The following is a 24,448-nucleotide window of genomic DNA, read 5'->3' as shown; positions in this document are numbered from 1 at the left end:
GAAGCTGATGAAGCTGTTGGTCTTGAACAGCTTCTGCAGCCTGGCAGCGCTACGCTGATAACTTCATGAGGTTTTAACATGTAGCTTCTGTTCCATGTTTATGATTTGCATTAAGATAAAGAGGATTAAAAGAAGGAAACTGTCTCTGTCGCCAAGACATTAATTAAACTTGCCCTGTGCTTATCTACCCCTCCATATGAACCCTTCAAACAAGACTGTTGTGGTCTCCATCTTTTTTTCTCTTTTTCACCATCAGAATTACAATCAGCCGTGATTAGGATGTGTTGCCTTTGCAGCTATTCAGCAATGAAAAGTTGGTGTTTTCATCCTTTATCTTCTGAGTCAAAGAATCCATTTATCTCTTTAAATGCTTTGACCCCTCCTACTGACCCTCTGTGAGCTCGGGACGCCGGTTCAGGGAAACTGTTGTTGTTTCTCATCTGGACCGATGCTGCTGTGGGTCATTTTGATTCCTTTTGAAATTTTTCCCAAACGTCCAAGCGGGGAAGCCAGCGACGAGGAGGCAAATAATCAGGCTGGAGACGCTCCGCTAAAGCTAAGTCATTGAGTTAATGGGATTTTCCTCGTGTTGTCAGTGCAGACGGGACGCTTTGCCATCGATCGGTGTCGCTCGCCTCTGATGAGGGCTGATCAAAAACCTATTTAAAATCTGCCATCTCTTATTGGCTGTCAGATCAAGAGGATGGACGTGCAGGCTTTAGTGGCGCCGAGACAATTGAAGGGGGGGAAAGAGACCCTGGATAAAAAGCGAGTTTAGAGGCGAAAGAGAAAGGAGGTGAGGAACAGAAAAAGACCAGAAGTCAAGCAGCAGATGCTTCCATCAGTCAGACTTTATATATTCCAAAATCAATCAAGGAAGCTGGTCTGACTGCTCTGAATAGCAGCAGCTTCACTTCTCTTCAATGTGGATTAAACCATTTTGCTTAATGCATAGTATCCTACAATTACCCTTCAAACTAAAACCTGTATCTTAATAAGCACTGCAGCAAAGATCCTACGAACAAAATCAGGATGTGGTTCTGAAAAAAGGCTGTTTTTGCTCATGAAAGTGTGAAAATGACATTCAAGCCATTATGAGGAGTATTTTATAAACCAAATAAGTTTTAAGAGCATTTCTCAATTATTGCATTTTTTATTTATTTATTTATTTATTTTTTTTGTAATTTCTTCACCTGAGAAAGTAGATCAATTGTTTCTGATCATGGACCAGGATACTATCACTGTTCTTCTCTCTCCTAGAGAATATTTAGACAGACATGAGCCTCACCAACTTTGAAATGAAACAATGGTCACACAGGAAGCACAGCTTACTGGTATCGATATAGAAATGCACAGAGACAAAGTATTCATAGACAGAAACCATGAACAGGTGTCAGACCGTCTCAGGGGCTTTGGGATGCTTGACATGCTTGGAATAAACTCTGCTGAGCTCCATGTCTGCTGTTTCCCCCTCCAGGACTGGCTGAGCAAGTTTGGCTACCTCCCGCCCCCTGACCCCGTCACGGGCCAGCTCCAGACCAAGGAGGCTCTGACCAGGGCCATCAAGGCCATGCAGAAGTTTGGAGGGCTGAAAGAGACCGGGGTCTTGGGTATGTGTTTGTGTTTGTGTTTGTTTGTTTGTTTGGATCAATCATGCGTGAGAGCCACTTGGTGTGCAGAGTGGAGGCACTGCACACTCAAGAATTAATGATTTAATTCAATCCAATCAGGAAAACAACCAACTCCCAACTCAGAAATTTCCATAGAGATGAATCAGCATCTCTCTGACACAATTAAACTCCACTTTTTCATTTCTCCTTTTTTTTTTTGCCTTCTTAAGATCAAGCCACCCTGGGACTAATGAAAACACCCAGATGTTCCCTGCCAGATGTGTCTGAGGCTGAGGGAACGATGGGACGCAGGAAGCGAAGCCCGACTCCCCCGAACAAATGGAATAAAAGACATCTGTCCTGGAGGTAGGGAACAGCAACGATGAAGTCCACAATGCCAGCACCACGATCATACTGTGTTCCACAGAGTAGCACTGGGGCTGGGGACAGATCCACTGTTCCATTATTATTCAAACTATCAATTATAAGAATGGCAAAATGATGCATACAGATTATCGACCAAAGATTCATTCATTCACTTGACTTGAAAGGCTCCTTAAGTGGAACATATGCTGCGACACACCAGTTCAGTCAGTATAACCATCCAGCTGCAGTTCTGTTCACAGCAGCTCCAGCATTTCAACGTCAGCGCACTGCGTCAGCAGTCGCACCATTTTCCCCCCATCTGTGCATCCTTTGATAGATTAGATTAGAGGACTTCTCACGCCGGAAATCTGTTCCCCAGATCAATTCTGGCTCAAAGGGAGAGCATTTTGTAAAAGTGGCATTCTGATTAGAGAGACCTTTAACAAACAGCAAACAAGCCAGAAATCTGAGACGATGCCCGAATTCCTCAGGATTCCTTATTAAGGTTGTAAAATAAATGACTCCTCTTAATGTTGCAGCACAGTAAACAATGTAAGGATTTTATTTACATTCAGCAAACTCTCAGAGATCATTAAAGAGTGTATACACACAGCTTTACTGTAAGTAACACAATATGTAAACACTCCGCATCATCTTGCTTTGGTTTTTGCTTTAAATTTGTTTGTTTTCTTCAGATATTGACATTTTCTGTCTCTTCCCCTAAAACATGGAGGACAGACTTCAGACCTGACTCTGTCATCCTGGTGGCCACATGTGGCCCAGCAGGATCAATAAGAAATTCTCAACTGAATGAAAACTCATGCAATCCAGTGCACTTAGTTCCTGCTTGTGGGTGTAGCTTCACTTATGTTCTCTAAAGAATGAATCAGGAATTAAAATTATCCACAAAGTGCTGGCTTTGTGTTCTCGACTTCTGCAGGATAAACAGAAGTTTTAAAAAAAGAATCAAGTTTTGCAAGAGAGGATTTCTCCAGTGTTGCTTTTTGTTTATAGTATTGACTCAAGTTAATCAAATCCACTACTAATTGAAAAAGTATCTTGCAATTAGTTGATTACCGACTTGAAGTAACTTCCAGAATGCTGAATTGATGAAATCATTGGTGTCAAACTTATTTGAATTCAGTTTAATTTATTCCTGTTTGAGCCGAACCGTAAGCATAATAACTTCTAAATTCATTTTTTTGGACAGCTCTAATTGCTCCCCTTTGTTTTATTGCAAATAGGTCGGAGTACATATTCAATATACCTACATTTTTCCGCAGTCTTTGACAACTTAAAACCAATTTCACTAATGCTCTGGAGTACAAAATACAGTCAAATGTCCCCCCCCCAAAAAACAAAAAACCACGTCCTGTGATTCTGACATTTTGCAGACTAATGCATCCTTTAACAAATTAACGTCACAGTTTGGCTTTGATTCTCAAACTACGTCCAGCAATAAATCAGTTTTCACTGCTGCATCACTGATGTCTCGGTCCTCCGTCTTCTGTTATGTCTGCTGCTCTTACTAAAGCAGCACGATCCTCAGTGAAAACCGTTCAAACAGCAGTGCCTTTTATTGAAAAATGTAAGTAATATTGACACTTTGTAATGTTCTACATGGGCTGGAATGGAGCCTTGTGGTTGACCTGATTTGGCCTGTGTGCTTTTTGTTTGACGCCCCTGTTATGAGACATCTGTGGGTCTGGAAATATGACACTTCACAACCTTAATGTCTGGCAACAAATCACTGGGAAATAAAACAATGACTCCAAGATTATTATTAAAGGAGTGTTCATTCAGAGCAAATATTTTTTTTTTTTTTTTTTTTTTGTTTGGCACTTTGATAAAATTTTATGGCCATCTGCGACCGTCTCAGAAGCTACAGTGTCGAGTTCGACAGCAGAGAAGGAGGCAGTGAAACATATGACTGGACTGCGCTGATTTATACCCGCGATCAGGACTGATTCAACAGTGAGCGGCAATAATCTGGTGTGTGAGCCCGAGCATAGGTGAAAGTAAGCCGGAACGCACCGGAACGCCGTGCCGATAAGAAATATACTGGCCTCTTCGACAGGAACGCCCCGGAACGCCTCTGAAAAGCAACTTTCACTCATGCATATAAAGCAAGCCCTTTCTTTTATCAAGCAAATTTTACCGAAATAAGTGTAAAACTGATGAATACATAAAACTCATCTCCAGACTACATCTTCTGTGACGTGTTGAACAAGGTTAATGTGCCTGATGAGCACTGGAGCACTCGCTTACCGTGACAGGTTGCAGCTTGTAGCGGCAGTCACTCGCTGCAGCGTAACGTTAATCCAATGTCCACTGTTGTGTGTTTTTTGCAGACAACAGGGTCGTCATTTTTGCAAAATAAACAACATAAATCCACAAGTAATAAATTGTGAGGGTTCACGCGTCGTAAAATATTCTCCATCTCTCTGTCATGCGAGCAGCATCACTCCTTCCGCAAACAAGCACACGTGGAAGTGAGGTAAACTCAATGCGTTCTTTTCATTGGATGGCTGGTTGCCTAGGTGATGTAAGGACACTCCCCCCGTCCCCGTCTCAAGAGACAACCAGGACAGGTCAAAAATGCAAAGAAAAATTAAAAAAACCATTTAACTAAAAACAACATATATATATATATATATATATATATATATATATATATTGTTGCGGCGGCAGGCGCCACTGGGGGCCGCCATACTGTTTGGTGCCGCAAGGCATCATGGGAGGGGATTGTTCGGGCCGTTTCAAGATGTATTTTGTGTTAAAATGTGTTAAAATGTACTTTGTTTTGTTGTAGGTGTGTTAAGTTATTGTTTTTCTATGTGTTGATGCCGTTTTTCCGGTGTTTTTCTTGTTAAGTTTCATTTACTTTATGTTGGACCAACAGTGAGAAGGGTCGGTGTGTGAGTGATGTGGCCTCTGTGCCAGCATTGTTTGGTGTGAGTGACATGTTCCCAGTGTATATTAGTTGTTACAACAATAAAAGCTTTGAATGAGCTAAAGAGCAGCAGTCCTTGTCGATTGCCTCCATCGTGAAGAGGTCACTGCCGCTGTCACAATATGTATTATATTTAAACATTCTAAACAGCATTCAAACAATTAAAAAAGCATTATGCTTTCAAGGATGTCAAAAAAGAGCAGGATTTATCAATATCTGTCTTGTATGATGCTCGCAGGCTTTGCGCACAAACTAAAACATTTTTTTGAGTTGCACAGTTCCTGCAAGAATCTTATCTTACTTTCACCCCTGGGCCCGAGTGTGTGTGAGGTGCTGAATGTGAACTGCACGCATGATCTGAGAAATAAGCAGCGCCGATACACACCTGACGGTGGAAGTGTGTATTCACATACTGGTGGGTGTGCATTCCTTCCCTCCTGCTGCGCTTTAACTTGGTTTCTCTTCTTTGTACTGCTGCCAATCATACACGGGGCTCCTGTCAGCTCGCTCCACAGTGAGCTTAGACAAGCTTGTCTCCAGTCCAGGGAAACACCTTTGTATTCATGGCACTCAGATTTGTAGAACAGTGCATAAGAGGAGTTGTGGATTAGGCGCTGGCGTCAGATCCAGAGAGATTTTCGCATGGTACAGATTTTCAGGAAAGCGCCATAACAAAGCATTGGTATTCTGCATAGATTGGCCTCTGCAGTAATTCTCTCGGTCTGCTTCCTCCTCTTGTTTTCATTTTATGTTGCACCGCTTGCTTTGCAGCTCCCAGACTGCCTGCCCGAGAAAATTATTTTCATAATGAAATACGTCAGGAGCGTCTCTGCTCCATCAGATTATATAGGTGAATAACAGAGCTGGCAGAATGGACCTGATGTGTAAAACAGCTAATGAATCATCTGTAATCTGACAAACACAAATGTCAATATGCTGATCAACCAAATCAGAAGGATTAGGAAGCTATATTAGTATATGTTCCTTTGTGACATGCACACATCATGTTTAATTATTTCATTGCACTGCGAGAAGCTGACTGTGTATAAACACACATAACATGTTTGCTGATGTTTCATTTATCCATTATATGAAGCAGAACCATCGCTGTGTTTATAACTGTGTATTGTGTGAGTGGAGCAAGAATAGAATCAACAGGCTCAATCAAAAGGTTAAATAAATTATTTTGAGACTAAAGCTAAAAAAGGTAAAAAAAAATATCTTGAAAAGTCTAAGCTGGTAAATTGAACATTAATACATCTTAAATAGTTTTGTTTTTTAGTGTTTCTTTGAAAATGTTGTGAACTGACTCAGCTGCACTCACAAAGCCTGAGTGTTAAAGTACTAAACATAAATTACCAAAAACAAACAAAAAAAACAATTGCGCGGCCATTACCTGGTATGCGAACAAAGTGAAAACACATGACGCATTTTCAGTTGTAACATTTCTGTGTAAATATGGCCTGAATATGCTGAATGTCGCTCTGCTGAGAACACAGTGTTAACTCAAGATCAGATCAGTTCAGTTCAATCTACTGCAAATAATTTAAATATTTGAATGTAATATGTTTTTTTCAGTTTCCAGACAGGAAAAAGTCTATTTAATTTAAGTAAAACATCTACTTGTTGATTCACCCACTCATTCCTTTTATGCTTTTATCTTTAGCTACATCAACACTGAACAGCTGACAGCTCACAGTCCTGTTCACATGTTTGATTCCCACCATGAAGAGATGTTAGAATGATGACAAACAGCTGAGCTAAGGATGTATTTATTTGTTTCTCAACAACATGTAAGGAAAACTCCTCGTTCTGCCGTCTCTGCTCGGGCTGAGCCCCTAATCTCAGTTCATCTCCACACTGCAAAAACTGCAAAAATTCAAAATCTTACCACGTTCAAAAGTCTTGTTTTCAGTCAAAATATCTCATCTCACTTGATTTAAGATATATTTAAGATACAGAGACTTATTTCTTGGTTTAATATTCTTATATCAAGATCTCGTTTTAAGTAAAATTCACTTGCTGCATGGACAGATAATTTCACTAGTTTGAAGAGTATTTTTCTTTAATTTAGTGTTGATATCTTGTATTTAGATTGTCCTTTTTTGCAGTGCACCTTTTGCCTTTCTTCCCCCGGTGCACACGCCGATGGAGCGAGCAGCACTCAGCCAAGTATGTTCCACACATTAAGAGTGGAGTTGTGTAACAGCTCACTGTTAGCTCATTATCTCATATTGTTAGCCCATTATCACAGCAGACAGCCTGGCAGTCATTAGCAGCCCGGCTGATAACTCAGATAGGTGTAGCCGACTGAGAGGAGGGGGGACGAGATGGTGGTGCTGGGCTGAAAATAATCAAGACAAAAGGGAAAAGTGAGGAAACAAACATGAAGAAGGTGGATTCTCTCTCTCCCTCCTTGTATCTTTTTAATTCCGTTCAGTGGCGAGGTTTATTGACGAAACGCTAGATTGCAAAATCACCAGCTCTCATCCTTCTCTTTAGACTTCCACTGTCATCTTTCTAATCAAGTAAATGAACTGAGCACCGACACGAGGAACGGAGGAGCCTGAATGTAAACTTAATGAACATGAAAATGAATGCGGCTCCACAGCAGCATCGTGCTCTCTGCACATTGTCGTGTATCAATACTATATTCACACCCCCTGTTTCTTCATGCCATTATTTTGTGTGTCCTGCACTTCGGACCCAGCAGGGGTTATTTAAAAACAGTCTAGCCATATTCAAAGTTGAAGGTGTTCGGTAATGAGAGCATTAGAGGCCACTGTAGTGATAAGTCAGCAGCAGGGGTCCATCAGAGCTCTAACAACTGCCATAGATCAGAGTGAGCATGCTCCAGCTGGAACCACAGGCTGCAGCACTTCCAGGAGGAGCTGTGGGAGGAGAACAGGCAATAACAACAAGGCCAACCAAAGCATAACAAGTGGTTTTCCACTCTCTAATGTAGAGTTTACCACTCGTCTCAGTGTACGCAGGTCCTGGCTTCAAACCATGTTCTTCTTATGTGTGGTCGGGTTTTCCCTCTGGGTGCTCCAGTTTCCTCCAACAGTAAAATAATATACATTTACCGTTAATTGGTGACTCTGGCTGTGCTTTACCATAGATGTGGATGTGAGTTTGTTTTGATGGTCTCTTTGTGTCTGGCCGGTGATGGATCAGTGAACTGTTTAGATCGGGGGTTGAGTTCAGGCTCCACATGCAGCTTGAGTTGATCAGAAAAATACTTCCATAACCTTAATTTGAACTCTAAAGTTTTTTTTTTTGTGACACAGAAATGTCTTTGACTATCACTACAGAACATTTCTGCATGGAGCACATTCAGTGTTAACCATGTTGAGTTTGGTGCAGCTGCTTTCACACCGATTTTTCTCTCTGGAACAGACGTCACATTAACAGGATGTGCTCTCATGTTTCTGTGACGAATGGATACGATCGTTCAATCACAGAATACTGAAAAATGAAGCTGTTTACTGAACACATCACTGTTATTTGAATAGCTGATTTCAGGGAGAAGCCTGGAGCGACGGTCCATTTCATGACTGGTTCTGTTTCCTCATGTCTTCTGCTCCTTTCAGCCAGCGCCTCGAGCCTCTTTAGTTTCAGAGATTCTTTGGTTTGAATAATCTGACAGAAATGTTTTTTAATGTGCGACAGTAGCTCAGTTGGTAGAGCAGGTCGTCTTATAACCGGAACGTTGGCGGTTCGATCGCCGCTCCCGCAGGCGCAAAACTGGCGTTGTGTCCTTGGGCAAGACACTTTAACCACGTTGCCTAGTATGAAAGTTGTGAGAGTGAATGGTTGGTGGTGGTTGGAGGGGCCGATGGCGCAGATTGGCCTTGCTTCCGTCAGTCTGCCCCAGGGCAGCTGTGGCTACAGCAGTAGCTTACCACCACCTGGTGTGGTGTGAACGAATAATGCAATGCTATGTAAAGCGTCTTTGAGTGTCCTGAAAAGCGCTATATAAAACCAATGCATTATTATTATTTATTGATCATCTTGCCATGCAAGACTTGTGAAATACCTGGGACACTGTGTCTGCAGTCTACTGTGATTGCTCGGTTTATCTCTCATTGTCTCAAACATCTTCTCTGTTCAGGTTAAACAATGAAACAGTAAAGGTGTTGGAGCCAATTCACCCCTTTCATGACAATTCAGTTTTAGCCTCTCTTCTTGCTCTGAACATGTACCAGAGTTTCCTCTGAACCCTGTGTTTTTTCAACTGGTGTACTATACAGTAGCCATCACTATTGTGTGTGTGTGTGTGTGTGTGTGTGTTTGATTAATCATTCATGACTCAGTGTGACGGATCAGTAGAAGTACATTGAGTCTTGCTAATCAGAAGAATGCACAATGTAAGCAAACATGAAGTCTTAGTCTTAGTCTTGCAACTAAAAACTCTTCCCAAGCTGATAAAACACAACAATTTTAGAGTTCTACTTCCAGCCAAACACAACATGAAAACATCTGAACTTGGTGTTAATTTTGGACTTTTGAGTGGCTATTAATGATAGCACACAGTTTCCCTGCAGATATTTTGAGTCGTTAAGACTCATATTTCAGCTCGTCTCATCTTAATAAGCTCTTCTCACACAGATCACTCTGCTCCCATAAGAAGTCTGTTGATTTCACTAGTGGACAAGCTTTCGGCACTCAGACCTCTTTTAATTCACCATCCATCTCCCGTTTGCCATTTGAGGCCACCAACCTGTGATATTGCTCTTTGGAACCTCAAGAATGACTTATACCGGTGTTATCTTATTAGGGGCCGTCGCGTCCTGCCCCAGATTTCACATCAGCATCAGAGAGATGGTGAGTGACACACAGGCGGGATACCGAGTGAACGAGGAGAGAGGGAGACGCTTGTTTGAAAAGGGGAGAGAAAGATTTTTGGAGAGAGGAGAGACTCATGCAGCCTTTTAATTTAGTGTCTTTCATCTTCAGCCTGAATGACATGACTGTGTGCTGCTGCGTGTGTGTGTGTGTGTGAACAGTTTTCGTCCATGGACAAAGTGCATCATTATCTGAATATGGGATATTTTTTAAGTATATGAGTGTGTTGCAGCATGTCCTCGTGTGTGCAGCTCACAGTGCAGATGTGAATCCCCGTCAGCTTGTGAGCTTTCAATTTGCAGGGTAATCAGCTTATGTCTTGAAGCGAGCAGAGCACGATCGGTGGGTATTAGGCATGCGCATGCACCTATACGTTTGCGTGCGCATGTACTTTTCAGTTTGACTTTTGATGTCGGCTCATGTGTCTTTGGAGCGGTAAAGCCACGGGAGGTAAGAACCCGCCGAGCGACTGAAGGCGGAGGACAGTGGCCGGGTCTTAGAGGTTTCTTCATCTTTCTCTAAACCTCTCTTTGCATCTTGCCCTCCCTCACTCCCTTTTTTTTTTCCCCCTCCTCATCTGAATCATCACTCTGTGTCCACGTGTGAAGAAGAATGTGGAAATTAACAGTCAACCAGGTGAAACGTAATAAGAAAGTTGTGTTAATGTGTGTTCAGAGGCGTTTGTGTCTTCCTGCGCCGGCTTACAGTGATACATATTCACCATGTATGCAGGTGCACGCTCACCTGCACATAAGCCCAGTTTTCTTTTACCCATTTGTCAAATGAATGTGGAAATTATGCCACAGTGTTAAGTAGGTCAAGAAAATGAAGTCAACCCTAATCAGCCGTACGTCCATCCAACTCATTTCAAAGTCTTTTTAATGCGTTTCTCCTAATATTGGTTGCAGTAAGCATGACAGATTTCCCCTCATCCTCATATCTAGAAGCCGTCAGCTGCTCCTCCCCAGTAGGACTTTATGAACTGGAAGTTTGAGCTTCCTGCACCGAACAGCCAGCCACATGGCAGGTTGTTGATTCCGCTTTGCGATTTACAAACCGGAGAGGATGGCGTCATTAAAAAGGAAACACGCTTCACAAAATGTTTGCTGCCCTGGGTCTTGTTCTCAGGCTGTGTGCAGACTGTGGTTGATATCTGGTGGAACTTGTTTGGCCCGAGTATGAGTCCTCATGGAATGATCAGCCCAACATGCTCTGCAGCGACGGTTCAACGGACGTCTGAAAATGTTCCGAACTGACCATCACCAAGACTTATGTAAGATTTATGGATCTGCCCGTTCCCTGCAAGGCTCCAGAGTTGGCCCCAGACTGACATCATTGTGAGTGCATATTCTTAAAATCAATGACAACAAAACTACACCCACTGGTTTGGAAATAAAATCGAAGTTTTGTTCCAACTCTGAAAGTAAGCGCTGTTTTCAAGTTTAGCAACCAAATCTTGAAACCTTTGTGACATATTATAACATTTGTTGTTTAGTACCAACTGCATGTGGAAAACTATTTTTTTCTCGTAGATTTCTCTCTCTTTTTCAATCAAATAGATGTAATGAGTCAGATGATTTCTTTATCTCCCCATCAGCATCAGAGGATTTTCATATTTGATATATTTCAGCCAGCCTTGGACTGTTTATTACTTTAACTATCAATGTAATGTTAATTTAGTTCTGCTGTAATGTCTTTGCATATTTGAAGGAACACCTGAAGATGTTTATAGTGATGAATGAAATTTTTAACACTTCAATAGTGTAACTTTGAGCTGCAGATCACACTCAGCCATGAAATCAGTGCAGAACTAATCATCTTCAGCGCACATGATGCACACAGCATCAGTGTTTTGCTTTGGTGATAAAGGTTTTCCCTTTATTCTTCTCAGTGTTCGTAGTTTGTAGTTTGTGTGTGGAGCCATCTTCACTACATTGACTGGTAGAGATAAACATCATTTCCCTGCAGTGATTTCAGCTCCGAGTTAATGGACAAAAGTTGATGTAGAAGGTTCCAGATTTGAGTCCAGGTTGAGTTTTGTGGAGAAGTTTGCATGTTCTCCTTGTAAAGGCTTTGGTTTTAGTTTGGTTGGGTCATCCAGTTTTCCAGTTTTCAGGTGTTTGAACCGAGGTGGTTTCTCCATAAATGCTCGTTGTTGTGAATCTGTCTCTGTTTGTCCAGTGGTGGACTGGAAACCCTCCCTTCACATCTGTCACCAGCTGGGGTCAGCTCCAGTGGCCCACGATCCTAAATAGCATGAAGCAGTGTTGAAAATGGAGCAAAGCGGTAGTTCTGACACGCACGGAGTCAAGCTGCTGGCCGAGCTCCCACGCATCAGGGGCGGCCTTACCACCTCATGTCAGGTGATCGGTTCCCCTCCCAGGCAGATCAGCTGATCTATTGGGTGTGTATTTAAACCGCCCCAGTCTGCCTGAGTGTCTGTCCGTCATTTGCACGCTGCTCGTACCCACCTCCTCCCCAGCTCCTCCTTGTGTTCCGACTACCGCGTATCTGTCCTTCTCCTCTTTCTGTCCCTGCACCCAACCGGAATAGCAGAAAACCGCCACCTCTGAGCCTGGTTCTGCAAAGGTTTCTTCCTGTAGAGGGAGTTTTTCCTTTCCACAGTCGCTTATGCTTGCTCATGTGCATCTGTTGGGTTGCGCTGTAAAGGTGTCTAGAATCAACCATGTTGAAATTGGCACTTCATATAAGCTGACTTGAATTGAAATGATGCTTGCTCTGTTCCGGGGTTCTTGCTGCTGCTCTCCCTCCCTCGTGCCCCTCCAAGTCGGCACTTGGAAGGCAGGGGGGAGTGCTCTCCCTGCCTCAAGGCTTTCCCCACAGGTGTGGGGAAGGGGAGGGAGGTCCCAGAACAGAGCCACACCGCCAAGTTCAATTTGCTGCTTAAAGCTGAGTAATTCCTTAAGTCATCTTTTACTTAACGCAATGTTATTGTCATGTTATCTAATGATGGGTTGTATTTTATGTTGTTATGCATGTTCCAATTTTCATGCTTTCTGGATTGTAATAAAATTTTGACGACGTGATCGTGGCAGAAATGAATTTGACGTAGAGTTTGAAGAACAAATGGAAATCTATGTTCTGATTTACTGAGGTCTGAGCTGTATGCTTGACGTGAGAAGAAGCTGATCTCTGGATTCACGGATCACAGTCTGAGCAGCTTGAACATTACAAGAACATGACTGATGAAGAGTGTGAACAGCAGCACAGTTCATTCAAACCATGGAACATCCTGAGAGATATATTAATATTGATTTAGCAGATGGCTCGGTCTTCTTTAGTAATCTTTGATTTTCTTGTCACCTATAGGGAAAATGCATTGTCCAGCCAGGAAATGTGTCATATAGCAATAAGCAAGGCAAGTATAGTTTTTCCCCCCGAAATATGTCATTGATTTCAAAAATAAAGGTTCAGAATTAGGATTTCATAAGCACTGAGCCGGTTTACATGTACACTTAAAACTCTGATGTGCGTCCAGATTGTGGAGGCTCAGTGATCATGTAAACAAGACAATGCCAGATACTTCATCACACAACAGTGATCGAATTATTACAAGTTGGATTAAAACATCTAGATCTCTTCCTAATACTCTGAAGTCTTGCACTTTTCTGTGTAGGATATTTTAGTACATCTTAATGCATCATAACCAATAAATAGATTGTTTGTTTTTGGGGTTTTTTTTGGTTTTGTTTTTTAATTTACTCTGAATCTGATTTCCTTTGCCATGTGAACAGGCTCACCAAACACTACACTGAAATAGCAGCTCCTCTTGGTTTTTCACTGAATGATGTCCATGAATTATTTTAATATTGTAAATTATTGGACAATAAAGAAGTTGGATTTTTAAACCATGACCCCTCCCTCCTCTGACCGCTTGGTATGACGGGACAGTCTCTCCTCCAGCTGTGTCTCCCTTTGGACGTCTCTCTACAGCTTCACGAGTCTCGAGCAGAAAATCATTTTTAAGCAGCTCTTGTAATGAGGAACATTTTGGTGGGCGAGGAGAAAGAGAGGCATCAGATCCTCTGTCAGAGATTAAATGTGTTTGTGATCACTGATCCCTCAGAGTGTAGTAGCCTGGAGAAACGCTGAGAACATGAGGAACTCGTCACTCTGGTGGAGAACAGCCTGCGTGATGCCGACTAAAGTTAGAACTGCAAGATGAAGCCATGGGGAGTTGTCAGAAATATTTTTACAAGAGGATAGTTGCTGTGTATCTGCTTGTTACAGCCTCCTTTGCTCGCTCTGCTTCATATTACGTCTCTTGTTTTCCAACCAGTTTTATCTGCTCTTTGTTTCTCCGTCTTCATTATCGGCTCCCTTTCTACATCCCGACGTTCATTATCTCCCGCTCCTGTCTGAAGGTTGGATACGTACATGGTGTACTCCTGGAAAAAAGTCCTGCGAGCCCACCAGCAGGTAGAGATATTAAAAAGAAGAAGTATAAATGAGTGTTTGAAATCATCAGTAGGAACCAGGAGCAGGGATCCTGGGCAAACGGTAAAAGACCAACGAGAGGAAGACGCAGAGTGATTCACCAGAAGTTCTTTATCACCAAGAAATCTGAGTCAGAGCTCAATGTCATGTTTGACAGCACTTTTAAAATATTCAAACTCAGCACAAGAAGAGGTAGTTTTAGTATTACACCCACACTTTGCGAACCTTTCTGTGATTTCGCGGTTCACAGTGAGGCTGACAGTCGTAGAACACATTCAACCTGCCGAAGCCGATCAGATGAGATCAAGCTTCTGTTTTGAACGAGACTGAACACAGTTAATACAGTGATGTTTGACAGAAAGTCACAGCGATGGGCCTGGTGGAACAAAACGTGTGATTAGAGCAAAAGATACTTTATCATCAATATTCTAGTGTATCTGAGTACAACACAGCTCAGTTTATGTGGTTCCTCCCTCTCTTATAGCATTTACTGTTTTCTTCTTGTTTGAACATGAGTTCATGTGCAACATTTTTCAGCCGTTGAGTCATCCTTAGGAACATTTTTATCCCTTCAAGTTACTCACACCCATGTAGATGCTCACTTCCCTTTGATAAAGCCACAGAGAAAAATGAAAATTTGACCTTCTGAGGCTCCGTTTACACAATGTTTTCAAGTGAAAATGAACAGCTTTTATTCAAAAAATCCAAACATCTAAATATTATTTGTTGCACTTTTCATACACTTTGTGAACCTTTCTGTGATTTCACGGTTCACAGTGAGGCTGACAGTCGTAGAACACATTCAACCTGTCGATCCATTTTTTAATGCTACTCGACCAGAAGTTTTCAAGTCACAATGCTGATCCAGCTTTTTGTTGTTTTGGCTCGATATCAGTGCAAGTCACATCTGAGAGCATAAAGCTACTCCTGTTAAGCTGTTTTAACAAACAACTTTAGAAAATATTTGAGTTACAGCACTTCATGTGTTTTATTTGTGACTGTGGAAGGAAGCCAGTGTATCTGGATGAAACCCCTGCAGGGAGGACAGGACTCTCGATCTTGATTCAGTTTTGGTGTTTCTGATTGTGAGGTCATAGAGATGACCACTGCTTCACTGTGCTTCACTTTATCAGTTCTAAACACTAGCCTAGTGATGAACACTGGTCACTGAACAATTCCACTCTTAATTACTGAGCTCAGAGCAGCTCGTTTATATCCATCACATCCTGAACTGAAGTCAGTAATGAGAGGCTTTTATCCCACATATTAACACCTGATCCCAGCAGTGCAACACAGTGTTTTCAGGGTCTTTTTGTTAATTGCTGGTATCTTCTGTCGTCATTTTGATCAGCTTCATTAACCATGTCCGTAACCTTTTCTCATTGGGCGAGTGCAGATGCAGATGCAGCAGCTTATTGTTATTGATAACAGACATCATGATTACAGCGTTTGAAGATACAACTTTCTTTTTATTGTTATTTGACTTTTAACTGAAATTAAAATTCTGTCCATCCATGCATTTCAAACAGGATTGGCATTCAACCATTATTAAGCAACTTAATCACTCTTAAATTCATCTTTTTATGTGTTAATAACCTCAATTCTTTCATCCAGAAATGTTAAAATTCACAAACCAGTTTGAAGATTATGAAGTGTAGAAAACACCAATATTTACATTTAAATATGGACACTTGAAGTAAAAACTGAAAAAACAAAATCAGATACCGGAAAAATCAACTAAAGTAGAAATACTGAGTTATTTACCCTTCTGACTGGAGGTATTAAACACATCTTCTGCATGAATCCGCTCTGGGCTTTTATTTCTGCAGACAACATCACGTAGCATCTCCTCTCTGATGAAAGGCTTTCTACATCAGCGGGCTCTATTTTCTAAAACCAGGCTTACAAATACTGTAAGAGCTGGAGAAAAATATCATTTTAAAGTGGAGTGAAAACACCAATCAAACCGGGAAAAAAACAAACAAACTGCATGCCGTCCCTTGAGGAAGGCAGAATTAATTTATGAGCCTGTTTATCCAGGATTTATTGAAGAGTCAACGCTCAGCTGAAGCTCGGCTCACTCTGGAAGCTCTCACCTTCAACTCCCCGGACGAGGCTCACGCTCCTTGTTGCTTCACTGCTCGTTTCTTTCCTTCTCTCCATCCGTCAGTTTCACCCTGAGACGTCTCTTCTTCTCCCTCAGTTTCGTTTCCTCGGACATTTAGGTGATATAAACAAACAATGCGCCTGGATTGACAGATGGTCTCTATTTTTTGTGCAGGTATTTGAAAGTCTGGCTCTCCAGAACATTTCTTTCAGTCACTCTCAGTTTATGAAGTTCGTTTGGAGACTAAACTCACATTCCTGCTTGTGGAAATCAGTCGCTGCACGTTGCCTTTGCCTTGTCTCCGGTGAGTCAGTGGCAATTTCCATCACTACTGAGGTTTTTCTTTTTATGTCTTCACTTTCGACCGATGCAATCTGGAGGAGTTTTATATCTTCTGGCTGTTTTTTTCATTTTTATCTACAAATATGCTACAGCGTATGAAATGTACTGATTTTGGTGAAAACCAGTCCAGGTCTAAAGTTGACCAGGAAGAACTGCATGTTGCTGAACTCTTTATTCAGCACACAGCAGCAGTTTCAGTTTTGTTTGAAGTTCAGCTTTGAGGTTTGTTTTAAACTCTATCACTTTCATTGCATATCATCAAATAGTACAAAAATAAAACACAGTCAAATTCAAACATGATTACCTTTGAGGAGGCAAATTTAACAGCAGAGCTTTTGTTCTAGATCACATTACATTGTACAAATGGGTCTAATAAAAGAGCCCAGCGTTGTTTATCCTGTGGCTGTGAAGCCTTGTAACATTTTCTACTTGTAGCTTTTACAAAATTGCATTTGAATAAATATTGATGGAGGAAGACGGTTTTGTTATAATTGCAAAGAATGCTGGTTTAAGTGATGAGAAATGTTTAAAAATGTAATATTGAGAGAATTAAACAGCTGAAACAAATAAAAGTTGTAATAAAACGTCAGCAGTCCATAATTGCTGCTCTTTATAAGATGAATTATCAATTTGAAAGCTTATTATATTTTTCCAGGTCAAGACAGATTTAATTTGGTGACAAGGGGGTGAAAATGTTGTTGCTCTTTTGGTCATAAAGATTGCATCTCCAGCAGTAACCAGAGAGTGTTTTATCATTATTACTGTTCTTATTTTAATGAAATAAGAGCAGCAGAGGGTAACATTAACTGCCCTTTTCTGATTAGTGGAGAAGGTAACTCTCATTTGATGGTGATGTTTTTCCTTTTGATGGAATGATTATGAATGTTATTATGATCGGAGGTGTTAACTGTCCCATAATGCACTGTGCCTCCCAGTAAACTCCTTCATGATGGACTACGAGTTAAACCTCAAGAGCCCATTATGTGTGAACATTTACAGCCAAATGCAGGTGATTTCTGAGACGTGTTGCACGATACAGTTTTTATGAGTCTGTACAGGCTGCAGGCTGCATCTATTATGTTTTCAGTTTATGCATTTTAAAATCACATTTTTGGTTTGGAAGAAATGTTTTCAATTTTCCACAATAATTACATACTTTATTATTGTTCCTGAGTTTAATTGTGTTTCCCAGTTCATCAGAGGGAAAACACAGAAAGGCACAGTCAATATAAGCTCACATTAAAAACTACAAGCCACAAATTAGCCTCTGATGCATATTTTGGGACTCTGGGAAGAAACCAGGAAAATATGGAGACTCCACACTAAGGGATTCTGCGACAAACCAGGAACCATTGAACAAATCTGCTAATCAATGCAACACTATATTATCGTTAATAAACACCTTCATTCTTACATTTATATTTTTCTTGATCACAGATTCTTTAACATTTATTTTGAATAAACAGTAACAACTTAATCTCAGCTGTCTGGACTTAATGCATTATTTACTGTACATATATTTTCAAATAAAGGTTTGTATTGTCACAATTTCATTTTCAAAGAAGAATCTTTCTCAAAAACCCACTCAATTCATTTTCAACTATTTCTGCAGTCTGTGAGCTAATTGTAGTGGTGAAATGAGGCGGCGCCCGCTCTGCTCTGTCAGGATCACTCACTGATTAAATTTCCAGGAGCGTCTTGCAAAGGACCAAACTGCTTCTTGCATTTAGACAAAGTGCTCTTGTGAGGAGAAAGAAAGTCGGCGCATTGTGCAGAAGCAGACAAGCCAGTGCAGGAAAAGACTGATGGATGGAAAGAAAGGAAGCGAAGGAGTGAAATGGTGAAGGCAGGGAGGTTTAAAGTAGAGGAAGCGGAGAAACTTAGCATGAGGTCTCCGAGATTTTCTGTTTATTCTTGTCTCACTTTTTTTGCTGTAACTGTCAGGAAGGAAATAGCTTGAGAGATGTGAAGAAGATGTGAAAATGGACAAAAACTAAATAAGAACGAGGGAAAATGGCAAAGCCTGTGAAAAGCTTGAGTCGTTTCAGAAAGCTGAAGCCATAATCTCTTAAAATGCACATTGTATTCTCCACTTATTATCAGTATCCGTGAGCTGCAGGAGCACTGAGCATGAAATACAAAAACTGATGGCATCTCAGAGAATATGCAAACTGAATTTTTTGTCTGTGTGTGTGTGTGTGTGTGTGTGTGTGTGTGTGTGTAGGTCTTTCCTAGTTGGCAGACATTGTCTCGTTGACCTTTATGCTTTTGTGCCTTCATGCAGGAGCTATCTCCATGCTGATCCTGCCTGCTGCACAAAAACACTCACAGCATCTTTTTTCATATTTTCAGCTTGTTCTTTTTTTGATTTCTCATCCTTTTCTTCCATCTGCAGGGTCTGTCTCATTGCAGACGTCTCGCCGGGAAGTGTTTCTGTTTGACTGCATCAAGTTCAGCTGGTTGAAGTTAGAACTGGTGGAAGTTTGGAAGACGATAAAAAAAGAAGAAAAGAGAAAATGCAGACAACTTTGAGTGGCTTTAAGTAACCAGAAGTTTAGTTTATTGTATCTTTCAAAACAACATAATACCAACAGTTTGGCCATAGAGAGACAGCAGCTCTGCAACTCTACAGCAACATCCAGAGTGACAGATTCATCAAATCTGCATTATTACTCATAATAATCAGTCTCTGCCAAATGAAGCAGCATTGCGGTAATGCATCGTCTGTAAGGCGTTATTCCCAACACTGCTAATTACAGACCGTAATCTGAAATCGTCCTCATAATGAGCAGCGTCATTTTTGGACCCATCTCATTTGTGTATTGATCGAGGTGATTTTCTGGCAGCCCCGTGTCTGTCTGTGGGGGTGTAATGGATCTTAACACAATGGGTGGCTGCTCATAACGGCGCCGCACACTGGCGTGTCACTTCAAAAATCAGAGGGTACAGATTTGTCAATAGTCGTGTCCTGCTGCTTTCAGACGACTGTGGGGATTTAATGAGCCGACACTGTAACGCCGCCGCAGACAGCGGATTCCGTACGAGGCGCATATAGTGTCAGATCGATGCCGACCGCTCCGCCGATTTCCCCCCATGAACACATTCATTTGAGCCCTAATTTGAATGCATTTATTGGCCGGGGAGTGATTAGCTGAAACGGCCTATTTACATTTACAGGGATATTGAGCCACAGCAGCGTTCGCTTCTCAGTGTACAACATCACCAACAGCTCCACGTTACGTCTGAATAAACCCGTTTCTTCCAGCTCAGCGTTCTTCAATCTTAACTCACAAAGCAAATTTCAGGATTCCGGGACGCCGAACCGACGAGTTCTTCTTGTACTTTTTTGTCGCACCGTCACAAAAATAGAAACCTTCATGTTAATCTCTGATGTGTCACACTTACACTCCTCAAATACTCCTTTCGCTTTCGGATGTCGCCCCCTTGTCTTTCCCCTCCTTTCATTTTTTTTCCCTCCTTTCTCCATACAAGCCTCTTCTGTCTGGCGGCGGTGCTCTGTTGCATCTTTCTCTCTGTTCTCCTGTCGAGTCGTCAGTCCTCTTTCCACCTGGAATCATGAGCTCCTCTCAGCTGCCTGCTTTCCTTCTCTCCTCTCCGTCACGTCTCGTTTGTCTGCCTGGAGTTCAGTCATTGTTCTGCTTCTCCCCTCTCAGGGTGAGGACCTTCCCCAAGGATTCGGCCTTGCTGGGCAGAGACACGGTTCGAGCCCTGATGTACTACGCCCTGAAGGTGTGGAGCGACATCGCGCCGCTGAACTTCCACGAGGTGGCGGGCAGCGACGCCGACATCCAGATCGACTTCACCAAGGCCGACCACAACGACGGCTACCCCTTCGACGGGCCGGGGGGGACGGTGGCGCACGCCTTCTTCCCCGGAGAGAGGTTCACAGCTGGAGACACGCACTTCGACGACGACGAGGCCTGGACCTTCAGATCTCCAGGTCAGGGAAAAGCTGCAGTTTGGAGAGTTTTTCTGTGTTTTTGCGGGTATTTAAAATCCATTTGGTGCCAGCAGCGCAGGATTAAACACTGTTTCTGTCCTCATAGAGGAATGGATTCACAAATCTTGAACACAATCAGCTTTAACACAGGAACTACTTCAGTAAATTCATTAGTTTTCCTTAAAAACTTCTTCATAAATATTATTAAATTTGTAATCATATAAATTACTGTCATTGCCGGTTTATCCTTTTCATCACTTTTAAGTAAATAGTTCCCGTATTGAACCAGATTCATGGATTTAAATAACACTTTTACTCAATTTATGAAATAATATTTAAATATACTCCCTGTAATCAAACAAATTAAGCTTTTTATTAATTACTGTTACTTCCCAGCCTCTTGTTTACTACTGCTGCCTATATTAACAACTGACATTTAAATGCAGCAGGACGATAATTTAATTTCTCCCAAATGCCGGGCTCAATGATGATGAGAAGTACAACAAACTGAAGGTTTAAACCACAAAGTTTATAGTGTCTGTCATCATGATCACACTAGTGAACATTATGCCAATTAAAAATTGTTCATTTCTTTGAAGTAAAACCTCAAGAACATCATAAGTTTTCTGAGAAAAAAAAGACATAATAGAGTTTGGAGTATTGTTAAGTTTCAGCTTCACTTTTCCTCAGTTGCTTTGAATAAACTCAGAAATGTCTCGCTGCTGCTTCTTTTACGTTTTATACATATTTGACGGATGACAGGATGAACTTCAGATCCCACTTTGCTCTCCGGGCTGTAACTCGACATCTGATCGCTTTATTTGTCACACTGTACGATCACACCCGTCCACTGGAAGGGACCTGCGATCATTTCGGACTCCGCTCTCTCCTCTATATGAGTTGTTTTCAGAGTGTGAGGTGGGCCTCCTCTGGGACTAATTAGATTGATGAGCATAATTCATTGTAATTGTAAAGGAGATGAAAGTTTTAAACCAAGCAATTGTTACTAATGAAGACAGAAATGTCATTTGTTCGATCGTTTATCACTAAACTACAAATGATGGTTCATTATTTTGACTTTCTTTTCTGTTGTAATTTTAATGAACTCGCTTAGCATGGAAGCCATTATCAGAATGCTTTTCCACACCGATTATTACCTGCTTTACTGTATCGTTAAGCCGTTAATGCTGCCGTCAGCACGCAGGCCGAGACGCCTGCAGCCGGGGAGGGTTTGCTTCGAGCTGTGTGGGCTAATAGATTGCTTTATGCAATGTTCTCCTAAATGATCTGGCCAAATTTCTCTCATCAAACAGTTTTCAAAGCGCTTGATTACCCGCCGAGGGAGATCTATGAGTTTGAAATGAGGACATGGTGACAGCGCCGCTAAATGGAATTCAATCAACTTTGCCAATCAAAAATAGATGAGCTTATATTAGAGATATCCGTCATTCTTCGACAGCTCTGGAGAAAAAAAAAAACAAAACGTTGCTCTCTCGGCCATATTTCATTTCCTCGCTCATTCATGTATTCACGGTACAGTGAGATCAGATGAGATCAGTGAGATCAGTCACATCCAGAACCACCACTGTGTCACTTATTTGTGAATTCGTCGGCGTTTTCTTTCTCAGAATGTGGATAAATGATCAGATTCTTTAAAACGTTGCCTGTTTGGTCACTCAGCATCACCTCATTATCTGCTCACTGTACTTTGCTTTGAAGAAAAAAAGGAAAGAAAGGAAAGTGGAGAGGACTTGGCGAGTGGAGGAGGGTGGGGGAGTGTTACAGGTCCAGTCATCCAGATGGAATCAGCGGATGGAGCGATCTGGTCACTGAATGCATCATCAGGCAGGGACTGTCTCAGCACGGTCACACGAATGACAGCATAAATCATTAACTCTCCTTTTCTCTGACTGGCTTTCTTTATTCTTCCTTTCATCTGGATGACTGAACTCAAAATGACCTTCCTCTCTCCTCCGCTCACTCACCGCCTGCATTCATCCCTTCTTTTCCCGAGATGGATGGATGGAGAGGAGAGGAAGTGATGATGAGAGGAGAGGCGGAGACAAAGTGATAAATATTTGACTGGAGCGTTCTCACATTCTTCCAGAGTCGAGGAATAGCAGGTGTAAAGTTTAGCATTAGTTGTCAGATTTGACCTTGGAAATGGAAAGTTTGACACATATTTTCTCAATCAAAAGTCTGAGAATGACAGATATTTGTTCAGCAGCACACGGTGGTGTAGTGGTTAGGACCGTCCACACACGGACGTTCCTGGTCTGAGAATGTTCTTCTGCCTACATCTTACATAATAAGCATACATGTCGGTGTTTTTTGTTTTTTACATATTATCCTGGATTTTCACTGAACACACCAGAGCTGCCAAACATAAGGCATGAGGGCCAAAACAGGCCTGCAAGTTTCTCCAGTGCAGCCAAACGACCAAGCAAACCATAAACATTTCAAAGAAAACTTTTTTTTTTTAACATTTTTAAAAATAGTCATGATGCTGCCATGAAAGTTACTGCAGCTCTCTCAATGCCAGCGAGTAAGATTCACAGTCCTGCTGTCAGGGAGATTTTCTATAAACATAAATAATGCAACAGCTATTGAAGAAGACTTCTGGGAATTTCATTTAGCACAAGAAGGTATCATTAAAAATTATGTTGACATTATAGTAATTTTCAGCAGAAATTGTTAGGTTTTGTGATTATCTGAACATTTTCATCATGTGCATTCTGCGCCACAATCAAACAGTTCGGCCTTTAAATTTAAAGGTTATTATGGTATGAGTTTACTGGTCTGGGTGAAACTGGCTCCTGAACTGAAAAGTTTGATATCCTCAGAATATACAGTCTGAAAACATCCAGTGAGGTTAACTGAGGTTATTTTTTGTCTCTAGAATTACCTGTGATGATGAATAAGGATATTTTTCTATATGTTCATCATATTGGATGCTCAGTTTATGTCCTGCTGCAGGGAAGATGGAAGGATATTTGCTCACTCCTGTAGTCAGTGTGTGGAAAAACAACGAACAGTTCATCAGAAGTCTGACTGTGGATGTAATATTTAGAGACTGTAATTTCTGAAGGATCTGAGCAGCTGTGTCTGTGTGACAGTTCATGGATAGTATGCTGGAGCATCTGTTGTTTAGCCCGACCAAACACGTCCCATGTAAACTCTGAGAATTCTACAAGCAGCTTGATGCAAAATAAATAAATAAATCTACTAATTTAGCCTTGGCAAAAACTATACTGAGCAAACAGAGTGCACACATGTGAGCCACACATTCCTGCACTCTGAACCTTAAAATAGCTTGAAAACATTGCTTCATTGACTTGAGATGGTGTTCCTCTCCCGGTCAGTCGTGCGTTTGCTTTCTGGAGACAGTAATGCATCATCAGTGAGGCTGACCACATCTTATTTCAACACCAACACACCCATCAGTGCACAAATGTGCACCGATCTGTCTGCTGTTTGAACAGGGTGGGCGGTGATGTGAGAATCTCAACTGATACGAGCATTGTACTTACTGGAGTAAATATATTTATATGGCTTAAAAGAAAGTCCCCAGCCTTCAGATTCAATAGTTTTTATGCCTCACTGCTTTCGCATTAATCTTGTACACTTCTTTACCCCATTCAGGGTCACAACGGTACATTATACCCTGGACAAGTCACCAGTCCATCACAGGGCAAACCCAAAAAGAAAGAAGCATTTGCACTGACAGTAGCTACAAAAAGCAAAAATCAGCTTGAAGGACGGAGATATTTGTGGAGAAAATCCAGACCTGACAGTCTTCACAC

The 24,448-nt window shown here is 41.6% G+C and overlaps 1 protein-coding gene across 1 annotated transcript in view; it reads left to right on the top strand.

The window, feature by feature from the left end:
• Positions 1-24,448, top strand: part of LOC115382878 (matrix metalloproteinase-17-like) — a 79,855-nt gene that overhangs the window by 26,755 nt on the left and 28,652 nt on the right. Inside the window, exons 2-4 of the mRNA XM_030084826.1 lie at positions 1,478-1,610; positions 1,841-1,976; positions 20,359-20,645. Of these exons, the coding sequence (XP_029940686.1) occupies positions 1,478-1,610; positions 1,841-1,976; positions 20,359-20,645 (556 nt within the window). The remainder of the gene's footprint in view (positions 1-1,477; positions 1,611-1,840; positions 1,977-20,358; positions 20,646-24,448) is intronic.

This window comes from Salarias fasciatus, assembly GCF_902148845.1.
Source record: "Salarias fasciatus chromosome 7 unlocalized genomic scaffold, fSalaFa1.1 super_scaffold_4, whole genome shotgun sequence".
NCBI classification, from domain to species: Eukaryota; Metazoa; Chordata; class Actinopteri; order Blenniiformes; family Blenniidae; genus Salarias; species Salarias fasciatus.
This window is presented reverse-complemented; position numbering and strand designations above follow the sequence as displayed.